This window comes from Polistes fuscatus, unplaced genomic scaffold (assembly GCF_010416935.1).
Source record: "Polistes fuscatus isolate 324 unplaced genomic scaffold, CU_Pfus_HIC Scaffold16, whole genome shotgun sequence".
NCBI lineage: Eukaryota > Metazoa > Arthropoda > Insecta > Hymenoptera > Vespidae > Polistes > Polistes fuscatus.
In genome coordinates, this window is record NW_025113064.1 from 2,146,560 (window position 1) to 2,163,550 (window position 16,991).

General features: G+C 27.4%; 4 protein-coding genes across 6 annotated transcripts; 2 read left to right on the forward strand and 2 right to left on the reverse strand.

Moving 5' to 3' along the window:
- Positions 1-58: 58 nt before the first annotated feature.
- On the forward strand, positions 59-2,094 carry LOC122514776 (eukaryotic translation initiation factor 2 subunit 1). Its single transcript, XM_043631811.1, has 6 exons — positions 59-248; positions 586-827; positions 1,007-1,238; positions 1,327-1,559; positions 1,636-1,751; positions 1,864-2,094. The coding sequence occupies exons 2-6, from the start codon at positions 590-592 to the stop codon at positions 2,047-2,049; spliced, it is 1,005 nt and encodes a 334-aa protein (XP_043487746.1). The 5' UTR covers positions 59-248; positions 586-589; the 3' UTR covers positions 2,050-2,094.
- Positions 2,095-2,422: 328 nt separating this feature from the next.
- Positions 2,423-3,273, reverse strand: LOC122514777 (40S ribosomal protein S20). Its single transcript, XM_043631812.1, has 3 exons — positions 3,163-3,273; positions 2,821-2,926; positions 2,423-2,729 (listed from the first exon to the last, which is right to left on the reverse strand). Exons 1-3 carry the CDS (start codon positions 3,163-3,165, stop codon positions 2,473-2,475), a joined length of 366 nt encoding a protein of 121 aa, XP_043487747.1. The 5' UTR covers positions 3,166-3,273; the 3' UTR covers positions 2,423-2,472.
- Positions 3,274-3,902: 629 nt separating this feature from the next.
- On the forward strand, positions 3,903-10,934 carry LOC122514774 (sister chromatid cohesion protein PDS5 homolog B). 3 transcript variants are annotated; one of them, XM_043631807.1, is made up of 17 exons: positions 3,903-4,187; positions 4,710-4,864; positions 4,981-5,175; positions 5,274-5,464; positions 5,607-5,814; positions 5,904-6,410; positions 6,490-6,788; positions 6,971-7,313; positions 7,394-7,498; positions 7,629-8,048; positions 8,131-8,493; positions 8,563-8,809; positions 8,905-9,152; positions 9,293-9,586; positions 9,738-9,773; positions 10,148-10,198; positions 10,261-10,934. In XM_043631807.1, the coding sequence occupies exons 2-17, from the start codon at positions 4,784-4,786 to the stop codon at positions 10,315-10,317; spliced, it is 3,645 nt and encodes a 1,214-aa protein (XP_043487742.1). In that variant the 5' UTR covers positions 3,903-4,187; positions 4,710-4,783; the 3' UTR covers positions 10,318-10,934. The 3 variants fall into 3 exon arrangements, with proteins under 3 accessions (XP_043487742.1, XP_043487743.1, XP_043487744.1); XM_043631808.1 differs by having other exon boundaries at positions 8,563-8,794; XM_043631809.1 differs by lacking the exon at positions 9,738-9,773.
- Positions 10,935-13,686: 2,752 nt separating this feature from the next.
- LOC122514793 (probable ATP-dependent RNA helicase DDX27) lies at positions 13,687-16,981 on the reverse strand. Its single transcript, XM_043631835.1, has 11 exons — positions 16,812-16,981; positions 16,498-16,680; positions 16,192-16,428; positions 15,806-16,111; positions 15,605-15,732; positions 15,174-15,516; positions 14,831-15,012; positions 14,432-14,760; positions 14,094-14,342; positions 13,923-14,004; positions 13,687-13,842 (listed from the first exon to the last, which is right to left on the reverse strand). The coding sequence occupies exons 1-11, from the start codon at positions 16,896-16,898 to the stop codon at positions 13,758-13,760; spliced, it is 2,211 nt and encodes a 736-aa protein (XP_043487770.1). The 5' UTR covers positions 16,899-16,981; the 3' UTR covers positions 13,687-13,757.
- Between the last annotated feature and the right edge of the window lie 10 nt (positions 16,982-16,991).

Sequence of the window (16,991 nt, forward strand, 5' to 3'; positions counted from 1 at the left end):
ACTTTGTATTACAAAAATATAGCAAAAAAATATTGTTGATTTCTTTCGAGATATAGTTCGTGGCGAAATTTTAATACACACGCCGCTAATTTGTCCTTTTTTTTACTGACTTGTCTAAGTTTTAGATTAAAGAACGATATTGCACATGACTTATTATTAATATTTTTTCAGTGAATATTAAATATTTCGTGTGTTTCATCTAAAAAAGAAAAAATAATTATTTTTTTTGAAAGAACATAATTATTTAGGTAATTTTTAAAGTAACATTTTATTTACGAATAGAATAATCAACAATGTGACTTTTACCACATAAGACATATAGATATATATTCTATATAGAATATATAGAATATATAGGTATATTGAGATATATTTAGATATATAGAAAAGGATCTTATATTTTGTTAATAATTCATAAATCATTTTTTGTATTAATACTTATTACACTCGTGATACGAGTATGTACATTACAATAATCTGATGCAATATGTTATAATGATATAAAACGACATTAATTATTACTAGACCTAATACTATTTATATTTCAATTAATAAAAGTTATTTATTTTATTTGTTTGTTTAAAGCAAAATGGTATTATCTTGTCGATTTTACAAAGAAAAATATCCAGAAGTGGAGGATGTAGTTATGGTAAATGTACGAAGTATAGCCGAAATGGGTGCATATGTACATTTATTAGAGTATAATAATATCGAGGGTATGATATTACTATCTGAATTGTCCAGAAGGCGTATCAGATCTATTAATAAACTGATTAGAGTAGGAAAAACTGAACCAGTTGTTGTCATTAGAGTGGATAAAGAAAAAGGTAGATATAATTAATTAATTATTAACCCCTTGCGCTATAATTTAATGCAGAGAAATTATGAGAGCACATGAGTAGAACCTGTGTTACTCATGTTTAGTCTGCAAGTGGTTAATAATATTTTAAATATTATATTTAATATCATTTTAAATAACTCATTTAATGAGTTTTTTTTTCCATAGGTTATATCGATTTAAGTAAAAGACGTGTATCTGCTGAAGATGTAGAAAAATGTACAGAAAGATACGCCAAAGCTAAAGCTGTTAATTCAATCTTAAGACATGTCGCTGAATTATTACACTATGACAATGACGATCAGTTAGAAGAACTCTATCAAAAAACTGCATGGCATTTTGAAGAAAAATATAAAAAACAAGCTGCTTCTGCATATGATTTCTTTAAACAATCAGTACTGTAAGTTTTGTTATAGGTATTTAATGTTAAGTTGAATTTTTCTTTATCGTTATAATAATAATAATATTTGTACGCATTGTTACTTTAGAGATCCCTCTATTCTAGCAGAATGTGGGCTTGATGAAAATACGAAAGAAGTATTATTGAATAATATTAAAAGGAAATTGACTTCTCAAGCCGTTAAGATTAGAGCGGATGTAGAAGTTGCTTGTTATGGTTATGAAGGAATCGATGCGGTTAAAAGTGCTTTAAAAGCTGGTTTAGCACTTTCTACCGAAGAACTTCCTATTAAAATTAATTTAATTGCTCCCCCTTTATATGGTATATGTATATATTTTTACTACAATATTTTATATACATATTTGAAATTCATACAAATATTAAATAATATGTTTAGTCATGACAACATCGACACCAGAAAAACAAGATGGGTTGAAAACATTAAGCGACGCTATTGAAGTTATACAAGAGAAAATAACGTCCCTAGGCGGAGTATTTAATATTCAAATGGCTGTAAGATTTAATTTTATTATACTAAATGTTTTCTATCGAATATTTCATCAATACTTTGAACTATAAGAAATTATATTATAAAGAATGTAAAAACTTGAAATTTAACTCATAGCCTAAAGTTGTCACTGCTACCGATGAAGCAGAATTAGCAAGACAAATGGAGAAAGCTGAATTTGAAAATGCAGAAGTTGCTGGAGATGACGACGATGAAGAAGTAGAAGGTATGATGGATGATTTTAGCGGTGGTGAAGGTGCAGAAGATGAAAAAACAGGACATGAATCTGCGGAAGAAGCTTAAATTTATCAAATTTTCATCAATTCATAAATTCAATTGATAGATAAATGTGAAACTTTTTATTACAGTACCCTTTCAAATAAAAATACTTCTACTTTTATGGATGTAAATGACTCGCATATTATTTTTCTTCTAACATTTAATCCGTTCATTACGGATACGTATATCGTTTACAAGTATATAGAAAATAGAATATTATAGAATATTATAATGCATTTTTAAGTATTTAGATTTTAAAAACTGCAAGTTGATGCTAAATACTTACTACTCGATGACTATAGTCACAGATAGAACATATAGAGAGTATCTTATGTAAAAATAAACATTAAAGAAAATGCTATCAAGGCTTTCATATAGAGATAATTAATGCGTCAAGTCCAGTTTTTACATTTTTATTAAAACTGTAGACAATCTTATTGATACAATTCAATCATTTGCAATGGTAACTTCAACCTCTACACCAGGTTCGATAGAAATGCTTGTTATTTGTTTAACGATTTCTGATGGGGAGTACAAATCGATGACTCTTTTATGAATTCGCATTTGGAAACGATCCCATGTTTTTGATCCTTCACCGCAAGGAGTTTTACGAGTTGTAATCCTTAAAATCTTGGTAGGCATACGAACAGGCCCTTTGACCTTCAGTTTCTGTTTTTTGGCTCCATTAATCAGTTCGGAACATACTAAACATTTACAAAAGGATCTTGTTAGCGGATCAACACATTATATCATATATAAATTTATATTTAAGTAATTGTTGACAAGAAAATCAACCTTTTTCAAGGGAACGAACGTTACGAGAAGTAAGCGTGATCCTAATACGATGAATAGGAGCCACTTCTTGTCCTGGCTTCTCAGGATTGTCTACCTTCGTACTTGCCTATAAATAAAAAAAGCAAATAAATTAAAAAAAAAGAAAAAAAAAGGGATCTTATAAACAAGCATTTGATTAAACGCATATACCATATTACAACATATAATATATATATATATATATATTCTATAACATAACCTTCAAATTATATTTCAATCTCAATTATATTAAATTAAACAATTTTATTACGTTTATATTATAAGACATATAAAACAAAATTTAATAATAAAATGATGAATTACCATTGCTTATGATTATTTTCCTGGTCGAGATAATCAATTCAATTGCAAACTGACCAGCGCTGAACCAGATTATATGGACGTTGCACGTGTCGATTCGAAAAGAAGGAAGGAAGTAGAATGAGGCGACGCCAATGTATACGGAAGTCAAATTTCAAGGCAAAACTAACAATTTTAAATTATAACATATTTAATAAGAATTTGTATTATATATTATGTAGTAATTTAATTAAAATTTAATTAAAATTTAATTAAATTTAATTAATAATACATTGAGAATCAAATGAATAAATATTACAAGTGGTAAAAATAAATTTTTAAATTTGATATTACCTTATATATACTCTTATCATATAGTAAATATACATTAAAAATACTCCATTTAAATAGCATTAATTGTTCATAATACATTGTATTGTAATACATCGATAACCTTTATGTAAATCACAGCTTTAAAGTTATACATGAATTAACCAATGATTTAATGGAATCATCTATCCCGCGAAATTCCTATCCATACCATTGGTAATGTCGAAACCGCCAAATCTCTGTAACGCGAAGTGATGGAAACACGTTAGATCGATTAATTTAAGTTCTAAAATACAAAAGAAATGAAAAAATCGTGATTGGTCAATTAGATTTTCATTAATTCATTCGACCAATTATTTTTTGCGTATCATAATGTATTTGTCCAATTGAAAAGCGATTCAGTCGTGAGTCATATGAATGCAACCATATGCAACTAACTTCAAACGTTCGGATTGTGCTGTCGCGTCCTTTGACACGCTTAACCGTTTAAGAAAACGATTTCGCCACTTTTTCGCTGACCTTTTGATTATTTTTACGATGCCAAGTATTTACAGAAAATTCAGAAAATTACGTCGAAGACGACACGTTCGTACTTATTAATTTAATATATTGTGAGTTCATTTTGAAAATTAAGTTTGTGCCGTGTGTTCATCCAGCTACATTTGCTTTATTGATATTTTGAGTGTCATAGGACTTTTAGTGCCTATGCATATCTTGAGGTAAATATATCATTGATATAATTATATATTTGGCACTTTTTTACATATAATACTGAATAGTTTATCATTAGAACGACATTTTTATATATAATATTATGTTTATGCCGTCTGTTGTATACGTGCACAAGAACGGACATAACCTACAAATTGTCTGAGATTTATAATTATTCACCAAACAGATATTACTATCTACGATATATCTTTGCTTCTATACACATATCTACATATTTATATATGACAAATTATTAAGAAATAATATATGATTAATTATCTTTTTATAGATTCCATTTAATCTTTATCTTATTTTGATATTAATTTACTTTTATATTTGACTCTAGAGAAGTTAACGTTTTCATATAAATATTTGATGCAATTCATATTACAATTATTGTTTATAAATTATTATTATTGTTTGTAACTATTACATAATATATTTCTTTAGTAAAATACAAAAGAAAAAATGTATAGTATAATTTAAATATTTATAGTTTATTTAAAAATATGATTGTGCGTGCGTTACAGAATTTGGACCGTGTTCTAGATTACTTTAAGAACAAATAGTTTTCTATACATATTTGGATCACTTGATTAACATTATGTCAGAAATTGTCTACCCTCAAGGGTGTAGATCTGTTACCGAGGATCTAGGCCCAGATGAATTAATTAGAAGGCTTAAGGTATAATTGCTATAAATAGTTTTAGCTTATTCAGCTAAATTTATATTAGCTTTTAATTCTTATAATAAATCCATCGATAATAATATGTTCTTTTATTTGACATTGGCATTATATAGACATTGGCTCATACATTACAAGCTATGGGTCAAGATGAAGGAATGTATCAACAGTATATTCCATTAGCGTTGCACTTAGCAGAAGAACACTTTTTGATGCATCAAAGTAAAGATGTTCAATTGTTAATTGCATGCTGTATTGCAGACGTATTAAGAGTTTATGCTCCTGAAGCACCGTATAAGGATGCTGACCAGGTAGAAAAATATTTTTATCAATATATTATAATAATATTATGTTAATTAAAAGATGTGATCAAATATATCAATATAATCTTAATTCTACGTATTTCTAGGTGAAAACTATCTTTCTGTTTTTAATCAAACAACTAGCTGGATTAAAAGATCCTAAAGATCCTGCTTTCAAAAGATATTTTTATCTTCTTGAAAATTTAGCATACGTCAAATCATTTAATATGTGTTTTGAACTCGAAGACTGTCAAGAAATTTTCTGTGCACTTTTCTCACTTATGTTTAAAATAGTCAAGTAAGTTTCTATTTTTTTCTGTTTCTTTCTTTCTTTCTTTCTTTCTTTCTTTAAAAAGGATTACATTAATTACTTCAACAATTATTTTGTGTTTGATAGTTACGTTAAATTTAATTATTATTATTATTAATCTTCCTTCCAGCGATGAACATTCTGGGAAAGTTAAAAGTTTTATGTTGGATGTCCTTTGTCCACTAATTACAGAATCTGATATTGTTAGTAATGAACTATTGGACATTATACTTATAAACATTGTAGAACCAAGTAAAACACAAAAAAAGAATGCGTATTTACTTGCTAAAGAATTAATAATTAAATGTAGCGATACATTGGAGTCATATATTCAAGGAGTAAGTTAGATATCAAATAAAAACATGATATAGTAAATTAAAATTAGAATATGTAATCCGATAAAATTACAAATTCAATATGTTCACAGTTTTTTAATCACGTGCTGATACTGGGAAAAGAAGAAAAAAGTTTACAAATTTGTAAGAAAGTATATGATTTAATTTACGAATTAAATCATATCTGTCCAAGCGTCTTGTTGTCCGTCCTTCCGCAATTAGAATGTAAATTAAAATCTGCATCGGAAACAGAAAGATTAGGCGCAGTAGCACTACTGGCTAGAATGTTTTCAGAAAAAGGGTCTCAGTTAGCTGTTCAACATACACAATTATGGAGAGCATTTTTGGGAAGATTTAATGACATTAGTGTTTCCATTCGTATTAAGTGTGTCCAGTATTCAATGCATTTTTTATTAAATCATCCAGAACTTAGGAAAGACATAACTGATACTTTAAAATTAAGACAACATGACGCTGATGAAAGTGTAAGATATGAAGTAGTTATGGCTATAGTAACTACCGCTAGGAGAGATTTTGAAGTTGTCTCCGATAGCGAAGATTTACTTGAATTCGTAAAAGAAAGGACCCTGGATAAGAAGGTATAATAATAAATTACATAACAGACAAAATAATAATTATTTACATAATATATAATTTACATATTTTTTGTATCGCCAGTTTAAAATTAGAAAAGAAGCTATGGCAGGCCTTGCTATGATTTATAAGAAACACTTGAATGACTCAGACGTACCACAGGCTACAAAAAAAGCTGTTACATGGATTAAAGATAAAATATTACACGGTTATTATATGGCAAGCATGGAAGATAGATTATTGGTAGAGAGACTATTAAACACATGCTTAGTTCCCTATCAGTTACCACCAGAAGAAAGAATGAAAAAATTGTATCATTTACTTGGTACTATCGATGACCATGCATCTAAAGCTTTCGTGGAATTGCAAAAGCATCAGCTTGCGTGAGTAAAATTATACACGGTATTGTACACAGTAGTATAGCGTATCATTTTCATCTGTTATATAATTATATAATAGATGAAATTTTTGAATTATAACAGAAAATTTTGAATTATATAACAGATGAATTATATTTAAAAATAAATAACTATTAATTATGTTTTAATATATACACACATTGTAGAGTAAGAAGGGCTGTTGTCGAGTGGCTGGAAATTATAAAACGACCAGAAGCTACCAATGAATTAATGACAAAGATTCATCAAATTTCACGGTTTCTACCTGATCCTATGAAAGTGCAGGAGTTTTTACAAAAATTCAATGGACATATGAGAAAAGATTCAACATTATTGCAAGGAATGGAAACTATCGTTCAACCTAATGTTTCCTGTAAGGAGTGTGCAGATACAATAAGTTTAGTCTTGAAAAAATTGGGACAACCGGTAATGACTAACTTATATTATAATACAATAAAGATGTTATTGGAAAGAGTGAGCTCTGTCATGATCGATGAAGAAGCTATCAGAGTGAGTAAAATATTTTATTATTTATATGCAAGTATATTTTTAGAATGCAACTTAATAAATATATAAAAATAATTTCACAGGTTTTGATAGGATATGTATTAGATTGTTTAAAAGGAGGTAATGTAATAGAAGAAGTTGGTCTTAATCCGAATAATGCTGGAGAAAAGGGTTTGAGACTATTGGTTGTAAGTTTATTTTTTTATTTAAAGTAATTAAAAAAGGTATATATATATATATATATAAATAATTTGAATGTGAAAAAATTGTAACGAGATAGTAACTTAAAGTTTTCTAACGATAATTTTATATTTGCAGATGTTGTCTTTTGTATTTGGTCCGCATTTTCTTCATGATGATATTCTAATGCAATTGGTACATTTTCTAAAAATAGAAGATGAAATGGTAGGACCACTTGTCCTATCGATCTTTACATTTTTAGGAAAATATAAACCTTTATGCGAGGTAGCACCTGATATTATGAATCTAATGGTACCAATTTGCAAAAATTTTGCTGAAACAGGAACCCCGAAACAAGCTAAGCAAGCTGTTAGGTGTTTATTCGTTAACATGACCAATATTCACGATAAAATTTTTCCAGAAATTATTGAAAGAATTAAAATGACATTAACACCTACATCAGAGTTCTATCGAACTTCTATAGTTACATTAGGTCACATAGCATATAATTTGCCTGATAAATATCAAGTACAAATAAAAAATATGGTATCGAGAAAAGTATGTGTATAATATATATATATATATTAAATAATTTGAAAATTGTCTTGAAATTTTCATACATGATAAAATGATCTTACAGATTGTTAAGGAATTGCTCGTGAAAGAAAGTACTGAACAAACAGCTGATACCATTGAAGGAGAATGGTGTCGCGAAGATCAACTCCCTGAGGAAACGCGTTGTCGACTAGAAGGTTTAAAGTGTATGGCACGTTGGTTGTTGGGTTTGAAAACGGACGTTTTGTCTGCACAGAAAACGTTTAGAATGTTAAATGCATTTGTTGTAAATAAGGGTGACCTCTTGCAACAAGGACGGTTAAGTAAAGCTGAGATGAGTTGGTTACGATTACAGGCTGGTTGTTCGATGTTAAAAATTTGCGAACAGAAAGGTGTTGGCGATCAATTTACAGCTGAACAATTTTATAATCTTTCCCAGCTTATGGTGGTATGTATATATTTATCTACATTATTTTATTGTAGATGTTTTATACATAAAATTATTTGTTCTTTCTAGGACGAGGTTCCTCAAGTTAGGGAAGCTTTTGGTAGTAAATTACATAAAGGACTTGGTAGAGGAATACCAAACAAATGTTTACCGTTAGACTTTATGGGATATTATGCTTTAGCAGGCAAAGAGCAGGATAAAAGATTGAAATGTTTATTGAAAACATATATGCAAACTGATATAAACAAAAGAAGGGATTACGTTAAAACATTGTCGTTGGGTACTGTAGAACGGGCTATGGGTAAGAAACTAAATAGTAAGCTAATGTCTCACACGAATTGATAATTCTAATCAAAGAATGTGAAGAAATAAAATGATAAATATAAATATTTATAATTGTCTTCTTTTTAGGTCAACTACCGCATATTTTGCCCGATTACATGCTAGTTTTTGCAGTTCCCATTCTAGCTCATGATCCTGAATTTACGAGTCATTTACTAATTACTCAGTTAAAAATCATACAACAATGTCTATGGTTTATACTCGAGCCACTTATTACAAAGAATGAGTATTACTGTTATGGGTTTTATAAAAACCTTATAGAACGTATGAAAAGTCATAAAGATGCATTGAAGCCAGAAGACAACAATATGAATTATGTAATTATCTGATTACGATTAATTAATCATTTATTTCCTCGATAATAATAGTAATAATAATAATAATAATAATAATAATAATAACAATTCTAATATTAATTTTTAATGTGAAATGTTTCATCGTATATTTGTTTATACAGAAATTATGGGCAGTATGTGATATAGCTATGAACGTAATATATTCTAAGACAACTAATTTTGATATGAAAGAATTTCCAAGCGAAACACGCATACCAACGATGTACTTTAAACGTACGGACGAATTAGCTAACACAAAAAATTATCTACCAACAGAAATGCAAATAAATATGACCAGTGCTAAAGGTAAAGGTACGTTACATAACGTACACACAGTAAGCGAAAGACCACAACGTAGGGCTAAATCTAAACAACAAAAAGAAGTTGGTATTGGTCCCAATGAGACTGATGCAAGGGTAAGAATTAAAACATTTTTTACTCAATAGATCATTCTTAGACCGTAATAATAATTTCATAATTATAAAATTAGTATTGAGAACTGTAGACAACAAAAATCTAAAAAGTATTCACGTTAAAACTACTATTGTACATTGTTATGATTTCAAGCTGCAAATTGGAGAAGTTGAATGCATTGATGCGCAGGTAAAATAATATACATATAGATTATAAGTAATAGAGGTCATTTTACAATTTTTATCAATTATTTTTATCTTTAACCCTTTCGAGACGCCTATGTCGTTCGTCGTACATAAATTTTATCGCAAGATAGATAAAAAATAAAATATTACAATATAATGCATTTTAAAATATGTAGACTTGAAAAATTATAAGCCAATGTTAAATATCTATGGATGCTTATAGTTACGAGTAAGACACAGAAGCGTGCGACATTGGATGATTACAGTCATTGTTAATGCACAATGAGCGCATCGAATGATGGGTGATTGTAGTCACCAGCATTATCAAAAGGATTAAACAATTTAATAATGTATTCTACATTAATGGTATTTTTACAGCCTGCTGAAGCATCTGAAACTAGGATTCAATTACCTGGTTTGGAAGAGGAAGTAAGTTAATATTATTATTATTAATTGTGTTGCATATGTTCATATATTTAACTTATTTTCAGATCGAAGAGCCACCTGCAAAAAGGGCATTAAGGGAATCAGATAAAGTAAATAAATAATTAAGTGATTGAACTCTGTAATCAAGAAATGGGGACAGGCGGGTGGGTGGGGGGTTGGGGATTAACGGAAGTTTGCGAAAAGACTTAAGAAACGCGATTATACTGTAAGAATAAAAGAATCTAAAAATACTTCACAAATTAGAATACAGAATATTTTGGTTATGTAAAACAATTAATAAACCTAAGTCGTTCGCGTATTTTTAGATTATAAGGTGTTACGATTATGGCACACACACACACACACACACACATATATAAACACATACACACACAAACACACATTAACTTCAAATTATTAATATACGTAGGCTTATGATTCGGAGACACTTCTCTCCGGATTTACAACTATGTGACTAAAGATAAAAAGAAAAAAAAGAAAAAGAAAAAAAGAGAAGAAAGATTATTCATTAATTCGTTGGACATGTGTCTCAGCGAGTCTGTTTGATTGTTCATATGACCGATAAAGTAATAAGAAAAAAAAGAGAAAAGGAAAAATATAAGAAAAGGAAAAAAAAAATTAATTAACACCCTATCAAAAACAGATATGTAAACTAGAATTATTGTTTAAGATGGCTATGTTCATTTTAACACTTTTTATAAAACATGTAAAACTCAAATATCTAAGTTAAATATTTTTTTCTTCCTCAAGAAATATGATACTTGATGATTGTTGTTTTGTTCGCTTCTATAGTTTATTATTAATGAAACAGTAACAATGAAAAGAGAAAGTTTGTTGTGTTAGATTACGCATTAAACAAGAAAATAAACAAATAAATAAAAGGTGTATTGTTCATTTCTTAAAGATATGAAAATAATAATAAAAAAATTTGGAAAGATTGGCATTGCATTGGATAGAGAGTACTTTTTTAAATACGTTGAGGGTTTTTAAGATTTATAAATTTGATAAATTTTAACAAGTATGTGCATGTATGTTCAATTAAAAAATTATTCGTGGAAGAGAACAATGCAACATTGTCAGGTTAATATGAATGATATATATTATTTTATGATTGAAATTGGCTTCGTGATCCAAAGTTGTGTTTGTTTCTTTTTATTATTGTTTATTATTAAGTCTCTTTATTTTTACTGTAATTATTATTATTATTAATATTACTATTATTATCATCATCATCGCTATAGTTATTATTTTATGTAAGGAGAATTTGATTGTATAGGTAAATTGGTGAATTTTTTTCCTTCTTAAAAATTAAATATTTACTATTTACTACTACTGCCACGTGAAATATATACATAATTGGAAGAAAAAAAGGAAAAATAAAACAGATAAAGAATGTAAATTAAGCTATTCATATAAAATAGAAAGAAAAGAAGATTTTATCTTCTTTTTTACTTTTTTCATTTATATATTCTATGTAAACCTTTAATTAAAATTCACATTTGATTCTTTGGAACACAGTATTCCTAAATTATTAATAAAATGGAAAATGAAATATATCGCAGTATAAATGGAACAAAAGCGACGATACATTATAAAATAATTCATATTGATTGTAAAAATAATTTATAATAATGTTTTTTCCAACAAAAAATGAATATTATAATTATTATATACGTATATATCTCTCCATTAATATATGATTACCGATATAAAATGTAATTTAAAAAATTTTCATTCGATTCAAGTTTGTATCCAAAACTTTTCTGTACCTATTGAAAAATTTAATCATCAATGAATTTTCTAACATTTGCGAGCCAGAATTGCTTTAGAAAAACTTACTTTTCTCTATTTTTACTCATGATCTATTTTTCACATATAAAGTTTCAATTTTTTAATATACGTTTACTATATATAAAAGGAAAAGGAAAAAACCCATATTCATAAAAATATAATTACACCTTCATGTTAACGCATCAAGTATACTGAATTTGAATAAGTATGTCATGTATATTAATCTTTATCTTGACATTAACATTTTACTAAGTAAACTATTTCATTTTCAGGTTTTCTATATTTATAAAAATTCACACTAGTAAGTTTATACCTCAGTGATAATATAAACTAATGTTTATAAATATGTAAATTATAGCATAATTATATATATATAAACGTAATTTAACTCTAGTGTGATTATATACCTTTCACATGCTCGGTCTAATTAAAAATGCTTCTGTGCATGTGCCAGGTAATCATCACTACTACTATTTTTATCATACAAACAACTTTTTTATCACACATTAAATATCATTAATGTGTAATCAAGAAAAATAAATGTTCCAGAGATTAAAAGAATCATTCAGTTTTTATATATTTACAAGTATAGGTATATTGCCTATGTATCAAGAGAAGTGTTTTTATTTTTTTTTTATTTTATTGCATTATATATTATTATTATTATTATTATTATTATTATTATTATTATTATTATTTATATATATACCTGGACTATTATTTTAATATTAATTCTTATTTAAAATATATCTATATATACATATAAAAATAAATATTTGATTTAATTAATCATTTTTAAAACAGAAAAAAGATTTGGGTACAAATTTGAATAAAATTTGATAAATTTTATATTTTGTCTATATCTCCGGAAGTTTCTTTTTCTTCTTTGTGATGATTCATTTAATTACAGATAGAATTGCATATAAGTGTGCATGTAATTGTAAGTAATGAATGATTGAGATTATTGTAATATTGATATACTCAAATTCATACGGATAATAGTACATACGAAAAGAGTGAAAGAGAGAGAGAGAGAGAGAGTTTTAATGTTACATTTTTTCTGCAAAAAAGTATACATTTTTTTTATCAATAGGAAAATAATAATACTATTATTATTATTAATTACAATATAATTATAATTAAACATTATTTTATATACCATTACACGATAAATCATAATTCTTCTCAAATATAACTTAGGCTTTTTAATCGGATATAATTGAAGTTATTGCTTTTATCATAAACTTGTGAACGTATATCTATAACTATTTCATATCTCGTACAATATATTGACACAGGTTTACTTGTTTATAATAGTTTATAATAGTCTTGCAATTTTTAAAAAAGAAATATTCTTTATTTTATTTCACGATATATACACATATCTGTAATTAAATTCTTTTTTGTGTCACCACAAGTAATAATTGATCATTTCTACTTCCACAGATCTTATTATAAGTTAAATATTATTTTCTTAGGTGGTGTAATATCTTCAATTTAATGATGTATAGTATTGCAGTTTTTACAAAATAAAAATGATCATACATTATCCATTAATACTGATCAAAACAAAACCAATTAAAATAATCAGTGCTATTCATCTGTCAATTTATGACATAACTAAAAATATTGTAATGATTATATAATAAAATAAATAATTAAAACCGAATTATATTTAACGCGTTTCATAGAATTTTATTAAAATTTATTTCGCGTTTCATTACAAATTAATTATTTATATTTTTTAATGTTACCTTGATCTCTTACTTAGACTTTTTCCACCACGAAAATTAGATTTTCGTTTATTTTTTTTAGAATTTTGTTTCTTATTTGCTCTGAAATATATAAATATTTTAATTTATTCTAATATTTATATACATTATAATGCCACATATAAATCATGTAGTTTACTTACTCGTAACGCATTTTCTTGACATTTTTACTGCTAGTATTTGTCAAATCATTAGCAAATGAAGATCTTGATCGTTTTCTGGATCCTACAAAATTGTCATTATTTTACATAAATAGAAATAAAATCAACATTTTATGAATGAAAATTTTGTAAAAGTCATAACGTTCTATATACCTTTATTGTTTCTAGTATATGCATCTGTATCTACAACCGTTCTAATCTTCTTCTCTTTAGACTTTTGTTTAGCTACTCTCGCTTGATATGCTGCTATTTTTTCCAATTCTCTCTTTGCTCTATCTTCGGCTGTTTCCTTATATTGTTCCTTTTTCGCATTCTTCTTTTTTTCTTCTATCACTTTAGAAAAGTCCTTTTCCTCCTTATCTTTTTTCTTACGTGGTTGTTTAGTTGTTAATAATAATTTTTCTAACAGAAAAATAAGAATTTTTGCTATAATAATTGTGTTTATTATAATTAGATATTTTTTCATTAATTTAAAGTATAATTTAAATCACCTTTCTCAGTTTTCCTTTCCTTAGAACTTTGGAACCAATTTCTATGATTCTTATCGTCTGAACCTTTGAGTATTTTTTCAGCTCGGTTTGCTTGATTTTCTACTTTAGCAAGTTCTCTTTCATTTTTTTCTTCTTGTAATATATTTTCTACGTCTGGTTCTAAGGCTTGTAATTTTTTGTTATATTTTTCTATTATTTCCGGTGGTATTATTCTATTTTTTACAGGATTTTTAGCTTGTTTGATTATTTCTTTCACTAAATTACGCTCTTGTTCGCCAGCCAATGATACCGACACTCCACAACGACCAGCTCTGGCTGTTCTTCCGACTCTATAATTTTTTCATTCAATTTAAAATATAAATTAGAAATGCAGCTTATACACATTGTTCAATATTATACCTATGAATGTAATGTTGTATGGTAGCAGGCATTACAAAATTAATTACAGTTTTTACACCACTGATATCTAATCCTCTAGCTGCGACATCAGTTGCTAAGAGAATATCTATTTCTTCATCTTTGAATTTACGAAGATTTTCTAATCGTTGAGGTTGTGTAAGATTGCCATGAAGTTCTCCAACCTAATAAAATATCAAAATTAACAAGGACTCGGCACATATCGCGACCCTCAGATATTTGTTAAGGGTATATAGACAATACCCCTACAAATGTGTAAAGTTTGTTTTTTTTTTTTCTTTTTTTCTAACGAATAGTTTTCGATGTAGTATCGAAAGATTTTTACCTTTATACCTAACAATCCTAATAAAATGTGCAATCGATGAGCTTGTTTTTTAGTTTGTACAAAAACCATAGCGTGATCGTGGAATGTTCTACAAATTAAAGCTGCTAATACTGCTTCGCGATCACCTTCTCTTTCTTTACGTATTCTAATAAATTCTTGACGTAAATTAAATGCAACTTCTTGATTACTGTCCACAAATACTTTTACCGGTTTATCCAATGACATAGCAGCTAGATCTTTAACTTCATCTGTCATAGTGGCTGAAAACAAAATAGTTTGTCTGCTCCTTGAACATTGTTTTATAATATGCTTCATTTGCTCAGCAAAATATTCATCCAACATTCTAAAAAAATTGTATATAATTTTAAATTCAATCAAAATCAAAAAATATCTTTTAAATATAGAAAATGTAGAAAATGTTTGTTAAATACCTATCTGCTTCATCTAAAATAAGTACTTCTATGCTATCCAAAGAAAAAGTTGGTGTGTTGGTTAAATGATCAATCAATCTTCCTGGAGTTGCAATTACAATATCTGGATTCTTGCGTAATACAGTTTCCTAATCGAATATGTTTGTTAATAATAATATATATATATATATAGTTTTACATATATCAATATAATTTACTTACTTGAATTTTAACATCTAATCCACCCACAGATAATCCTACTTCAATCGTAGTAAATTGCGTCAACTGTTTAGTAACTTGATATACTTGAACCCCAAGTTCTCTCGTTGGTACAAGTATCAGAACTCGTGAAATAGCAGGACCATTTATTGGTCTATACAATAATCTTTCCACAACAGGAAGTATATAAGCTGCAGTTTTGCCAGTACCAGTCGCTGCACAACCACATATATCACGTCCCATTAAAGCGACTGGTATAGTAGCTGCTTGAATGGGTGTTGGATGAACAAATTTCATTGTCGTTATTGCCTGTAATAAAGAAATCATTTACTGTTCGTTTCATTTTGTATAAATACAGTTATTATATTTCCAATATTTCTATTTCGTACTTTTAATAAGGGTCTTGATAAATTCATTTGTTGAAAAGAAACATATGATTCGACGTTTGAAAATTCTTCAAAATTAATTGTTTCTTCGTTCTGTTCTTTAGAATTGTTTTTTCTTTTTCCTTTTTTTTCCTTTGTTTTAAATGCATCTTTTTTGAGTTCATCCTCTGATAAGGAAAACTCATCATCTTCTTGAGAAATTTCTGGTTTTTTCTCGTTGTCGTCATCGACATCTTCATTCTAAAAGAAAAACGATACTATAAATATCTTTTTTCTTTTTAAACTTATTAATTTTGTTTTTACACATACCTCCTTTTCCCTCTGCTTTCTAATACTTTTTATTTTGTCATCTAATTTAGTCTTCGCTTTTCTTTTAATGTATTTACTTAAATCATTCCACGTATCTTGATTGTATTCGGAAGCATCATTTACAAATTGGAAATCAATATCAAAATCTTTTTTTTCTTGCCTTTTCTGCTTACGTGGCTGAAACTATTTAAAACATTAAAATGTTTAAAAAGAAGTAAAAGAACATTATACTTCTATTACAATTCTTAATATTATACATACATATGAAAAATAAATGTAAAATAATAGAAACTGTATTATTAAGAACAACTTACATCGTCTTCCTCGTCTGATTGTTCGGAATAATTAGGCACTTCTTCATCATCTTCAATAGTTTTTATCAAATCAAAATTAGATTTCATTTTTTATAATTCAAACACAAATCACTTTTATTAAGGTTATGAGATGCAAAAACACGTGGAAAGAAATTATACCAACATTGAATGCATAACATT

What these genes read in the sequence shown, in the direction of transcription:
- LOC122514776 (XM_043631811.1), top strand. Translation starts at nt 590, where the DNA reads ATGGTATTATCTTGTCGATTTTACAAAGAAAAATATCCAGAAGTGGAG. An exon ending in TAGAGTGGATAAAGAAAAAG is followed by an intron (nt 828 to 1,006) that starts GTAGATATAATT and finishes TTTTTTCCATAG; the next exon opens with GTTATATCGATTTAAGTAAA. An exon ending in TATTTAATATTCAAATGGCT is followed by an intron (nt 1,752 to 1,863) that starts GTAAGATTTAAT and finishes TTTAACTCATAG; the next exon opens with CCTAAAGTTGTCACTGCTAC.
- LOC122514777 (XM_043631812.1), bottom strand. An exon ending in CGTTCGTTCCCTTGAAAAAG is followed by an intron (nt 2,730 to 2,820) that starts GTTGATTTTCTT and finishes GTAAATGTTTAG; the next exon opens with TATGTTCCGAACTGATTAAT.
- LOC122514774 (XM_043631807.1), top strand. Translation starts at nt 4,784, where the DNA reads ATGTCAGAAATTGTCTACCCTCAAGGGTGTAGATCTGTTACCGAGGAT. An exon ending in AAGACAACAATATGAATTAT is followed by an intron (nt 9,153 to 9,292) that starts GTAATTATCTGA and finishes TTGTTTATACAG; the next exon opens with AAATTATGGGCAGTATGTGA. An exon ending in CCAATGAGACTGATGCAAGG is followed by an intron (nt 9,587 to 9,737) that starts GTAAGAATTAAA and finishes TATGATTTCAAG; the next exon opens with CTGCAAATTGGAGAAGTTGA.
- LOC122514793 (XM_043631835.1), bottom strand. Translation starts at nt 16,898, where the DNA reads ATGAAATCTAATTTTGATTTGATAAAAACTATTGAAGATGATGAAGAA. An exon ending in ATTTTAGATGAAGCAGATAG is followed by an intron (nt 15,517 to 15,604) that starts GTATTTAACAAA and finishes CAATTTTTTTAG; the next exon opens with AATGTTGGATGAATATTTTG. An exon ending in TAGGATTGTTAGGTATAAAG is followed by an intron (nt 15,013 to 15,173) that starts GTAAAAATCTTT and finishes ATATTTTATTAG; the next exon opens with GTTGGAGAACTTCATGGCAA.